This window comes from Gekko japonicus, unplaced genomic scaffold, assembly GCF_001447785.1.
Source record: "Gekko japonicus isolate JY-2015 unplaced genomic scaffold, Gekko_japonicus_V1.1 scaffold258, whole genome shotgun sequence".
Lineage (NCBI taxonomy): Eukaryota > Metazoa > Chordata > Lepidosauria > Squamata > Gekkonidae > Gekko > Gekko japonicus.
Window position 1 is genome coordinate 1,275,501 of NW_015164190.1, and position 11,964 is coordinate 1,287,464.

The following is an 11,964-nucleotide window of genomic DNA, read 5'->3' on the forward strand; positions in this document are numbered from 1 at the left end:
ATATGAGTGAGCAAAAATCTCTCCATAATTTCTTACAATCTCCCTATGCACTCAGGAATTCAAAGATAAAAGCATTTCCTCTGGCATAATGGCCATCAGTAGCACAAACCTTTAAAAAGCCCCTGCAGCCACACAGCTAAACTAAAATGTCCTGGTTAAAGATTAAACCTGCCTTCCTTTGAGGTCACCCTTAGCCTATAAATCAGCCATGACCTTTTGCCTCCCAAACGCTGGTTTTCTTTCAGGTCCCAGGCTTTAAGTTTACCAAGCAGTCTGCCCTGGCCTCAATGATGCCAATGAGCAAATGCCCACAGAGAGTCCTACCTGCATGTACCTAAGACCACTCCATGTTGACATCAATACTTGGCATTTTTTCCTGGGCTGCAAGAAAGATCCATGTCAATATCACCAGATTTGTATATCTCTCACAGAGATTACTGATCTCTTAAATGCTTCCCCTTCATAACTCCTGAAGGTAAAGCTTAACAGAATAACTCTTCCCATCTTTCACAATCAAAGGTTGATTCCCTTATGGCCAAATTCAAAGATTATTAGTTGAAATCTGGAATCCAGCTGGGACCTAACTGAGAAACAAAACATTACAATTAGTGTCAGGATACTATTATTGGAGTGGGAAAGGAGTACTTAATCTTCTTTCCTTAGGCCAGGGATTCCCAATGTGGCACCTGTGGGTACCATCGCGCCCACAGACATCTTTCCTGACACACCCCCCCAAGTGTATTTAGAAAGTGGGCATGGCCAGATGGGGCTTTTTACCAGCAGGGCTTCTGATTGGCTATGGAGATTTTTTAAAGTTGTTTTGCCAGCAGCTGCCACCACAGTTCAAGGAGTTTACTCTGTGATTGAAGGCAAGCTGTATGTATGCAAAAAATAAAAACAGTATATAAAAGCATCCTGTTAAGCAGAGCTCCTGCCTAAAAGTTGAAGAGTTATTCTTAACAGTTATGCATAACCTCCCTCCTTGACATTTTGTGGCTGGCTCTACCTCCTGCACCAGCCATTTTGTGGTGGTGCCCACTACCCTCTGTCAGAATTCCAAAAGTGCCCCCAGGCTCAAAAAGGCTGGGGACCCCTGCTTTAGGCCTCATTCTCATAAACAGCAGCTGAGGCAGCAAACCTATTTCTGGCTGTACCATTTCAGACTGCAGGCCTGGACTCACATGACTGACTGTTCCTCCATATAAAAACAAAAAGCTTGCACACATGAGAATTTGAATGTGAGGGAAAAGGACTTTCCTACAACTCCTTCCCCTGATATCTGGATGGTTTCTTTTTAAAATGGAGAAGCTGCAATAAGAAGTAGTGCAGCCCAAATACAGATTGACCATCATCAATCTGCTCTTTGCAAGTTTAAAAGGAGGACATACTGCCTTGGAGAAAAACATTAAAATTATCCATGTTCCAGTAAAAAGAGAAAGAACCACTGACTTGCAGGAATACCTACAGGTTAAAGAATGAAGGACTTCCCTCTTTACTAGGAAATATAATGAACGATTGTGGTATTAGGCCAAGTAGACTGAACAACTTTGGAACAGCCTCTGGAGACTCACCCATTAATCCATACAACATAATTTAAAATACTACTCCACAGGACAGTGGTGGGATATAGGATAAGCTCACACATTTTACTCAAAAGTATTTGCAAACGTCAGCATTCTCACTTGCAGTAATAAGATGTCAATCCAAATAATGCCTGGCTGATATCTGTGGAACAAATCTTTTGCAGCCGAGCACAGTTCCCTGGATGGTGAGTATTCTGGAGTTTCTTGGTGCAGATGAAACATGGCCAGTCTCTCAAAGGGGGTATTTTTTTAAACTGAGAAAGAAGAATGTATGCCCAACGTGTTACTGAGGAGCTCAACTGTTTCTCTGTCACAGTTGAAATCTATTTCCAGTTCAAGATACCATCAAAGCCAACTGTTCTGATGAACCTGGGATGACACACTGCCAGAACATCAGTACTCACACAGCAGTTCTTTCTTGTGCTTCTTCTCCCCACTTGAACTAACTACAGTGTGAAGCCTGAGTGCATCTTTTGTAGAATTCGGAGCCATAGAAAAAGTCTACCAGTGACATCACACAAGTTCCTCTCTTTGACACAAATGGCGCATAAGTGGTCCACAACTTTTTCACTACAAAGAAATAGCTTGTTCTTCTAGAACAGCTCAGGGAAGAAGGCTTGTTCACCTGCTTTTAAAAAAATGGCCACAGCAGCCTACTCCTTCACTTAACATGCATTTCTCTGCTTTAACTCTCGATCAAGTGTAGGCCTTCCAAAGTGTTCAGTTCTGAAGTAGGAAAGTGTAGCCTGGAGGAGTAAACAGTGCCTCAGAGGGAGATCATAGTAAAAGAAGTCAACAAATCTGAAGCCATGGAAAGAGTATAGCTCTGACCTGTGATTTGAAACAACACTGCAGACATGCAAAATTAGTGGAAGGAGTTTTAAGAGACGGAACACTGTGCATTGTGATTATTTGGGTGCTCAAACCAGAATTCCCCTTGCAATAAGGGAATCCGATGGGCTGTTCACTCCACTGTACATAAGGAAGGGGTGCTGCACTGTGCATTATCCCCTGCTGATCCCCATGGCAGGCTGTACAGCTAGCTCCTTAATCTGTGTGGATATCTTGGACACAGAAAATATCAACCTTTTAAAGGGATTTTTCCCACGCAGATGGGTGCATAACTCAGTGTTGATCTAGGAGTGTGAGAAACTGCCATAGATGTTAGTTCACAGAAAAGAATGGTAGGGGAATGTGAAGCTCCAAACTGTGCGGACAAGAATTGGGGGCAAGCGACTGGCAACTGTTCCTTCTATCTGTATAGTTTCTCTGAATTTCCCTCATCTAAATCTGTGGGAGGCACCCTCGGAAGGAAAGAATTATTAGTTATTAAATGCTAAAAGGAATCTCACTCCAGTGCTATGCATGCAAGTCCATGTTTAAATCAAGTAGCAAAGAGCATGGCATGGCATGAACAAAGTTATGGAGCGACAGCCATCATTCAACACATAATATGGCTCAACCTATGGATAATTTGCAGCTATATTCAACTGGTTTGTTACTTGTACATAATCAGTGACAGAGGAAACACAGAGGCAAAAAAATCTGATCTGAAGAATTTTGGATCTAAAAGCTAAAATCTCAACAGGAGGCAATTTCTGAAGTTAGATGACCTGTGAGGATTTTAAAAAAGGCCAATTTTTCAGTAGCACCCTCAGAGCACTGAGGGTTTTCCAACGAAAGAAACATGCATCACAGCAACCAAGCATTATAGTTGACAGAAAATGAAGGGAAGCAGCTATGTCCACACAGGTAGATCTACAACCGTGATTCCCCACCCACCCTATTTTGACATTTTTCTTGTTGTTGTTGTTGCTGTCAAGTCACAGCTGACTTATGATGACCTTTTCCCATCTAGGTTCCCCACTATACACCAAACTACTGGAAAAGTGCATCACAAAAGACAAACTAATACATAACTATTCACCCTGTTTGCTGCACTATACAAAAAGTCTATAACAATGTAATATTTCTTCTCAAAATCATCATATTTTGAAATAAAGCAAAACAAGACGAGCGAAGAACAGGTATCCTCTTTTTGTATAACACACTTCCTTCAGCCTTATCTCACAAACCAGCACGGAATAGTCAGCAGGGAACAGTCTCTTTCTCTTCCCTCCTTTCTTCTTTTTTTTTAAGGCTCAGCAAATGTCAGCATCAAAAGCAATAAATAAGTACAAGCCCAACCGAGCAGGTTCTCAGGGGATGTTCTTAATTTGGGTTAAGATGGGTTGGTTACAAAAGGGGGATTTCCCTTCTTTAAATGTTAAACAGCTGCAGGTTTTGATGGATCTTCTTTTTTGCTACAAGCCTCTGTAAGGCAAGAAGCAAGGAGAAGGGGAGGGGGGGGTGAAGGCTAAGGTTGAAGCGGTTTTTCCCCCTTTCCAGTCCCCCTTCAGTGTGTGAAACAGGTGGGTAAACTTTACTGGCATTCATGTGAGTGTGGGTTTTATTTAAAAGGGAGTGGGAGGATGGAAGACTAAAGTTGCTTCTATTGTTGAACAAAATCCAAGAGTAGTTTAGGACCACACATGGAGCTGGGGCTGTGCAGGGGGAGGAGGTGTGGAACGCCAAAGATCTCTGACAGTCATCACAGAGAAACATCTGCTCTTGGAAAGCTCCCAGGCTGCTTGCAAAAAAAATAAAATAAAATAAAAATCCCAGGGTGTGAAAACTCAGCACAGCAACCTGGTGCTGGGGAAAAAAAGAGGAGGCTGCAATAACAGGAGATGGAAAGCAAGGAGCAAACTCTGGACTCTGGACCGAAAGTAGCACCAGGAGGGGGAAAGGAGCACGCTGAACTTATTAATAACAAAGGCATCACTTTTATCAAATGTTTCCAGTAGGAAATTAGGATTTTCTCCTGGGTGACCCCATTTTGCTTTCGGCTGTTTGTATTCAACCCAGTTCCATTCTCAGCTGGCAGGCGCGTGTGACCCAAGCCAAACTTCAACTGACAGTTCTGTCATAGACAGTAATTATCCTCTCCTTCAGCACCACCCTCAGAAAGGTAATTTAAGATTTTAATATCAGTAATGTAATGCACCAAGCAGGGCCCGGTGGCAAGAAAAACCATCTCCTCCAAGATGGGGAAAAGAATTTAATTACATTTGTCTACGTGAAGGCATGTATTTGCACCGATAAAGATCTGGATTGCATATATTCACATGGCCTACCCAGGCACACACATGCAGAGCAGCATAGGAAGGCTTTAGATACACATGCCCTTATCCTCTTGGGGACAAATGCCGAGTAGAAACCAAGCAGGGTGAGGTGTTAACCCTTGGACTGTGATCAGGCATTTTCCCAATAAAAGTTTCCCAAAACTGTGTTAAGCATTACTAAAACGTCTGAAGGTCAAAAAAGAGGGGGGTGTCTCTTGCTTGACCTAGACTGGAAATCCATCTAGAGGATCACCACGATTACTTTCTCACTGGAAAAAGGTCTGAGGGTACAAGATGTATTATGGAAGCTATGCATATCTGGCCCTATAAGGTACCTAGATGGGAGACCATCTAGAAACTGCAGATAAGCCAATCACATCTCCTCAGAGGAACAGTACAGTGGTAGTGCAACAAATAAAAACATTTCAAAATCTATGGAAGCCAGAACCTTTACTCATTTTTTGTTTTCATGGCTGTGACATTATGGAAGTTTCCGATAACAAAACTGACCCAAAAGCATAATCCTCAGCAATTAAGTGCAAAATAATAAACCCCCAGATTTCTATTCCTTGACATCCCTCAAGTCTATACGAGAACACAGACATAAAGAGAGTTCCATATTACATTTACAAATGTGCTCTGTGTGACGATCCTTTGCACATCACATAGGGTCAGAGCTTCCCAAGAATTATGATTTGGGATTCTGGAATCCTGAGACCACTTAAACACTTTTTCTGAGGGAAGCCCTATCAACTTGAAGAACCTTACACAAGGACAAACATGTGTTCTCTTCCAGCTCTGTATGACTCTTATTTAAAATAAAAATAAAAAGGAAGCCTCCTGTTTTCATTATATCTTTGCCAGGTGGTTTTGGAGACCTTGCAGCACATTTGACAGTCGCATTTTCAATCTGTTCTTCTGTGCTAGAAACTCTGCCTTAATTATAGGGAAATTTAAAACGGGGAGGCGCATGATTTTATTGCAAGCCTCGGGAGTTCCCCACACTAGAAGAATCTTTTAAAATATGTAATGTAGTGACAGTAGATCTGTTGCTTGATACCTGTGCCCTCCTCCAAAAGAAGACAAGGTTTCAAAACCAAGACTGCAAAAACTATGTTCAAATCTGGATTCACACACGTGTGGACTTTAGTGATTGGGCCCTTTGCCAACGTCTCCATTTAAAAGGCCCATCCAGGTTGAGACTCAAATTCATTTGCCTTCCTCAATGCTGTACAACTCCTCCACCACCCCCAACACACCTCGGGTATTATGCAGTTTGCCCAGCAGCCACAGGGCCCAAGAAGAGGCTTACCTTCCACCCACAGCTGCTCAATATCTGTCTCGATGGAGGCCACTCGGAGTCCTACAGCCAGCGCTCCAAAGACCAACAGCCCCACAAAGAGTACTTTGCCACAGTGACGCTGGATCCAGCAGCCCAGTGTAAACAGCAGGGCTTGGAACTGGGCCCTTAGCCACAGTGGGGCTTTCTGGCCCACAGCCTTACCCTGAGGAGAGAAACAGAGAGTTAGCCAAGGCACTGTTGCTACAGGGAATAGCAACATCCTGCCCCAGGGCAGCTGGCACTGGGATGCACACAGACCTCAAGTCTGGAGGAAAGTAAGACCCTCCTCAGAGATTCAGGAGCCTGGCTGTGTCTGGACCCAGATTGCTCCCCTATGTCAGAAACTGGTGGGAGGGGCAGAGACCTTCTGCAGTGCTGCCTCTTCCTTTCTCATTTGTGGAGAAGAACTAGTGAGCAAGTGACATCTCAAGAGATGTGTGAATCTCTGCTCCTGCACTGGATATTCAAAGCACGAGCCACTTCATGCTCAAGTGTGAAAACTCATGCACCAAAAAATGTCCCAGGCAAAAAAGCTAGTATGGGTTCAAAGCAGAGATCTTGCTCTTTGCTCCCCAGTTGTTCAGCTTCTCATCTCCAGGGAACGCCCAGCCTCTGAAGTTCCCTGTGTGAAAGACGTCTGCAGAGTTCCCACAGCCACAAACAAAGGTGTGAAGAAGGCCCAGTGTCAAGTTCCCAGCTAGGTGTATGGGGTGTGTGTACGCTCTATGCTCCTTTCCTCAGGTGTGTACTTCTGCGGATTCAGAGGGTCTCTCATTTTCTCTGCCGGGTTCTCTTCATTCGCTCTCCCTTTATTCCTGCTTCCCAGTCACTGACTGCACTCGTCTTCTTTTTCTCGTCTCTCTCCAAACAGCGACACAAACACCTACAGTCCCCACGCCCGAGCCCCTGGAACCTTGGCCGTCCGGCTAAACCCACCCATCCTCTGTGAGCTCCGAGCCCCTGCCGGCCTCTCCCAAGCGCCCCATTTACAGGCGGTCCTTCCTGGACGGCTCCATCGCGTCTCCCCTTTCAATAAACAAACTCCTGGGACCACGGAGCGGGCTCCGTTTGGAGCACGCAGGCGAGATCCTGCCCCTCCCTGCACTCCCCCACCCCAAGAAGCCGTGGGGCTTCCAGGAGGATCCCGACCTCCAGCCCTCCGCCTCCGGCCCTAGAGGAGCGGCCCCTGCCTTCTGCTCCTTTGTGGCGGCCGCCCTGCGCATCTCTTCCCGGGGATGGGACCCCCCCCCAACACTTTTCCCTCTCCCCACCCGTGGGAAAGCGCCTTCTCCCCCTTCTCTCACCTTGGAGATCTGCTTGAGGGCAAAGGCAGCGTGGCAGTAGCTGGGTCTCCGGAGCAGATCCGAGTTGGCAGCAGCCGCGTAAGACGGCGGGAGTTCTCCCAAGATGCCCCCGGCCCCAGGGACCGGCCGATCCGAAGCCATGCTCCGAGGTCGAACGAGGACGGTGCTGGGGGGAGGTAAAAGGGTGCAGGCGGCTTCCCAGGCGCGGTAATCCAGAGAGGAGCGGCGCAGGGTCCGAAGGTTCAGGCTGGCTGCTGCGGGGACCCCATGTGAACATTATGGGGGCGAATCCAGGGCCATCCAAGCGCGCCCCATGCGCCCTTGGCGCCTCCCAGCGTGGCCCCTTCGACGCGCGGCAGGAGACGGGGATCGAGCACTCACACAGCAGCCCCTGAGACGAGAGGCGCCCGGGTGCCCGGCGGTGCAGTGCGCCTCGGATCCCGTCCCACCAACATTTGGAACAAACAAGCTCCTTCGAGATCCTGAAAAGAGGAGCGGGGGGAGGAAGGTTTGGTTTGATGGGAAAGTGCCCCGGTTCCCATTGGCCGAGGAAGAGGCAAATTACTCCGCAAACATCTCCTATTATTAGCTGCTAAGCAACAGCTCACCAAAGTGGAGAGAGAAGAGACCACCCAGGCAGCGCCTCCCCCGCCTCCCTCCTCTCCGCCTCAAATCAATGAGGGCAGAGGGAGGGAGGAGAGGCTTGCCTTGCCTTGCCTTGCCTTCAACACAGGAATTCTGCTCCACAGATTTTCAAATGCTGCCCGCTGCCCCCTCCCACCAAACCAGCTCTTTTATTTATTATTACAAACGGACGTGGCTCTGCATCAGGACAGCTGCAAACTTGGCGGGGGGGGGGGGGGGCCCGCGGAAAAGAGACACGCAGAAAAGTGAACTGTGCAAAGGATCTGGGGGAGAAAAAAAGTGAATCCTGTGTCTTTGGGGAAGTGTGTGTGTAGGGGGGGGGGTTTGGATTGACTGCTTTCTAGGTACCAAAAGTAGGAGAGATGAGGCTGGCACCACCAGAGAAGCATGGACCTTGACCCTACAACTGGTGATTTGTTTGAGCTTGTGGGGCTGAACTTCTTAAACATCTCTTTCTTGCCCACACCAGAGCTTTCACAGCATGTAGGAAAGGAAGAGCACCTTTAAACATGTGCAGCCTGCCACTGATAACACCTTTTCCCTGTATATCCATGGAGACAAGAAATGGCAGAAGCAGGATTCCCAGGCAAAGCAGAGCCCCAGCCCCTCTCATTCAGAATCTGAACCATCTTACATTGTTCACATTAGCTGCGATCACACACACTAAATAATGCACTTTCAATGCACTTTCCAACTGGATTTTACTGTATGAACTGGCAAAATCCAGTTGGAAAGTGCACGGAAAGTGGATTGAAAGTGCATTATATATTTATTAAATTTATGAATCGCTTTATCCCTGCTACTGCAGGGCTCTGGGCAATGTACAATAACATTAAAAACAATGACCAGACAAAAACAATAAATCATATTAGAATACATTTTTAAAAGACAGATGGTGAGTACTAGTACTTATTAATTAATCGTTCCCATATTACAGACTGCTGGCCGCTTCACGGGCAGGGGGGAAGAAGTTGAGACGAGCATGGAAACCTGAGGAGGGTGCCAGCCAAGATGAAAGCTGTTGCTGTACTCAGCCGAAAGCCTGGCAGAACATCTCTGCCTTGTAGGCCCTGTGGAATTGCATATGGTCCTGCAGGGCCCTGATGATATTTGTCAGACAGTCCCACCAGGTTGGGGCCAGGATCGAAAAGGCCCTGGCCCTGGTTGAGGACAGCCGGATATCCTTAGGGCTGGGGACTACCAGCATGTGCTGGGGACTACCAGCACAATGTCCTTCTGGGGACATAACAGAGGAGATGGTCCTGTAGGTGCATTGGTCCCTGACTGCTCAAGGCCTTATGGGTCAAACCAAAACCTTGAACTTGACTCGATATTCCACTGAGAGCCAGTGTAGCTGGTGCAGCACGGGATGTATATGTGCTGTCCGTGACGTTCCCCTCAGGACTTACACCGCCACATTCTGGATCAGTTGGAGCTTCCGGGTCAGTCTCAAGGGTAGGCCAGCGAGTTACACTAGTCTAGCCTGGAGGTGACAGTTGCATGGATTACCATGGCTAAGTCAGGATGCAACAGGAAGGGGGCCAGTTGGCGAGCCTGGCACAGATGAAAGAACGCCAGTTTGGCAATGTGTGTGACTTGGGCCTCCACATTCAAGGAGGCATCCAAGATCACTCCCAAGCTCTTGACACATTGCCGGTGTTAGTGGTGTTCCATCAAGGACGGATAATCTGTAGTGTGTGTGATCGCAGCCATAGTCTTGAATCCATGCATTATAGGGGAACTCATTGTGTGATGTCACATGAAACTGCCTTGTACTGAACAGACCCTGGGTCCATCAAAGTCAGCACTGTCTGCTCAGACTGGCAGCGGCTCTCCAGGGGCTCAGGCAGAGGTCTTTCCCATCACCTACTGCCCGATCTTTTAACTGGAGATGCCGGGGATTTAATCTGGGATCTTCTGAATTCCAAGCAGATGCTCTACCAGTGAGCCACAGCCCCTCCCAAAAGCATGTCCTAAGCAGAGTTATACCCTTCGATGTTCATTGCAGTTAGTGGACTTAGAAAGGTATAATTCTGTTCAGGACTGCACTGGTGGCCCAAAACACACCAATGTGTAAAATTACACTTCATCTGGATACACTTGGGTGCTTTTTTCCTCCCCCAAACAAATAATTTATTTCCCTAAAATTGAAATAATTGTTATTTAATAAAGCGAAGTGTTTACTTTGAGCTGGGCCCCATCAGAAAGTAGGCCTGGTATGACTCAGTATTCAAAGGAATAGCTTCTGAGCATGTGCAGAGTAACCCACTCCCATCCCTGAGGTATTAGGGAGAATATCTTTCAGGTTTGGAGAGGAGATAGGATATTTGTCATTGTGGTATCCAAGCAGGGTTGAAACCCCACATTGTGTGCTTGAGAAGTTCATGGGCAAACTGCCCCAAGACAGACCCAGAAGACAGCTAGGCAACACTAAGCAAGCTGCAAAGTCATTGCCTTGCTTTCCACCACTGAGAACCACAAACCATGCTAATCCCAAGGGACAGAGAATTGCACCACCCCAAACCCCATGATCAAAGTTTAATCTAAATAATCTAAGTTTTAAAAATAACCTGGCAAGACAGCCTCTCTTTACAGAAAGTGTAACAGTGCAAGTTGATATCTCTCTCTTCTCTCAATATACCCATTTTAAATAACAAAGATTAGGGAACTAAACACAGGTAACATTCCCTGTTAGGACAATGATCTCCGTCTCATTCAGGGACAAGTGCAGGGGAACATGGTTCACAGCAGGGGAACATGGTCCCAAAATTCAGCCAAGGTCCAAACCCGGAAAGCAGAGGAGGGAGCCTGAATAGTTCAGACATCCTGTCTTCTTTTGGGGCTGCAGCTAGACAAAGTTGTGCCGAGGAAGGCAATAGCAAACCACCTCTGCTTCTCACTTGCCTTGAAAGCCCCTTGCTGGGGTCTCCATAAGTCTGTTGTAACTTGACAGCACTTTACACACATACACATACACACTTAATGTATATGTACACACTGCACTGGCTGTGTGTTTGTGCCTGCCAAAGTGTTTAGAGATGCGGCCATATGTACACTGTGGTTTTTGGAGACATGCATTTGGGACTTAACAGTAGCACTGTTGCAAGACTGGAACATTGCATTTTATGAATTCTGAAGTACTCAACTGGAAGACAGAAAAGATTTCAAGGCAAATAGACAGTTTTTTTTCAAAAGTGACTTGAAGGTTTGGGTGGGTGGCCTCACAAGACCTGTGCCAACATTCACTGTCTTTACATTTCAAGCCAAACAAGTTGTCTCCTTCCAAATCTTCTGCCTTACCTTGCTTCCCTGGGAAGTGTGAGTTACAAAATGGACTGCCTCTCTTAATTGCCCTCTGTAATAACTGTTCTACTACTCTTGGGATGGAGAACATTCAGAGGAACCCCCTGTACCTGAAGCCTGGAAAATTGGCATGTCCTACAGGTGGCCTTTGTCTTCGACCAAGGTATTGCATAACACATTCTGGGATCCACTATGAAAGATCCATTATGCAAAGTGAAGCAGTAGGCATACAGGTTTTGATACTATGCTGCGCCCTCTCTGGTCATCCTGTTCTGCACCAAGTTCATACTCTGAATTGCCCCCCAAAATTACAAGGATAACAATAGGGTTTTAACAACCTTGAGGCTGCAATCACACACAGTAAATAATCCACTTTCATGCTACTTTCAATGCACTTTCCAACTGGATTTTGCCAGTAAAAACCAGTTGGGAAGTGGATTGAAAGTGGATTATTTAGTGTGTGTCATCGCAGCCTTTCCCAAACCAGTTGGGAAGTGGATTGAAAGTGGCCTTTCTCCCCATTAACAAATTATTTTTTCCAGTCCTTCTTCTGAAACAAGAAGATGCTGACATATTCAAGGCAGGAAGCGGACAAGAAGAAGCCCTTTGTAAAACATCCCATC

General features: G+C 46.5%; 1 protein-coding gene across 1 annotated transcript in view; it reads right to left on the bottom strand.

Annotated features, from left to right (window-relative positions):
* The window catches only part of PTCH2 (patched 2), a 64,637-nt gene extending 56,809 nt beyond the window's left edge, over nt 1–7,828 (bottom strand). Inside the window, exons 1-2 of the mRNA XM_015408274.1 lie at nt 7,394–7,828; nt 6,060–6,252 (exon numbers count right to left, since the gene is read on the bottom strand). Of these exons, the coding sequence (XP_015263760.1) occupies nt 6,060–6,252; nt 7,394–7,534 (334 nt within the window). The 5' untranslated portion in view covers nt 7,535–7,828. The remainder of the gene's footprint in view (nt 1–6,059; nt 6,253–7,393) is intronic.
* Between the last annotated feature and the right edge of the window lie 4,136 nt (nt 7,829–11,964).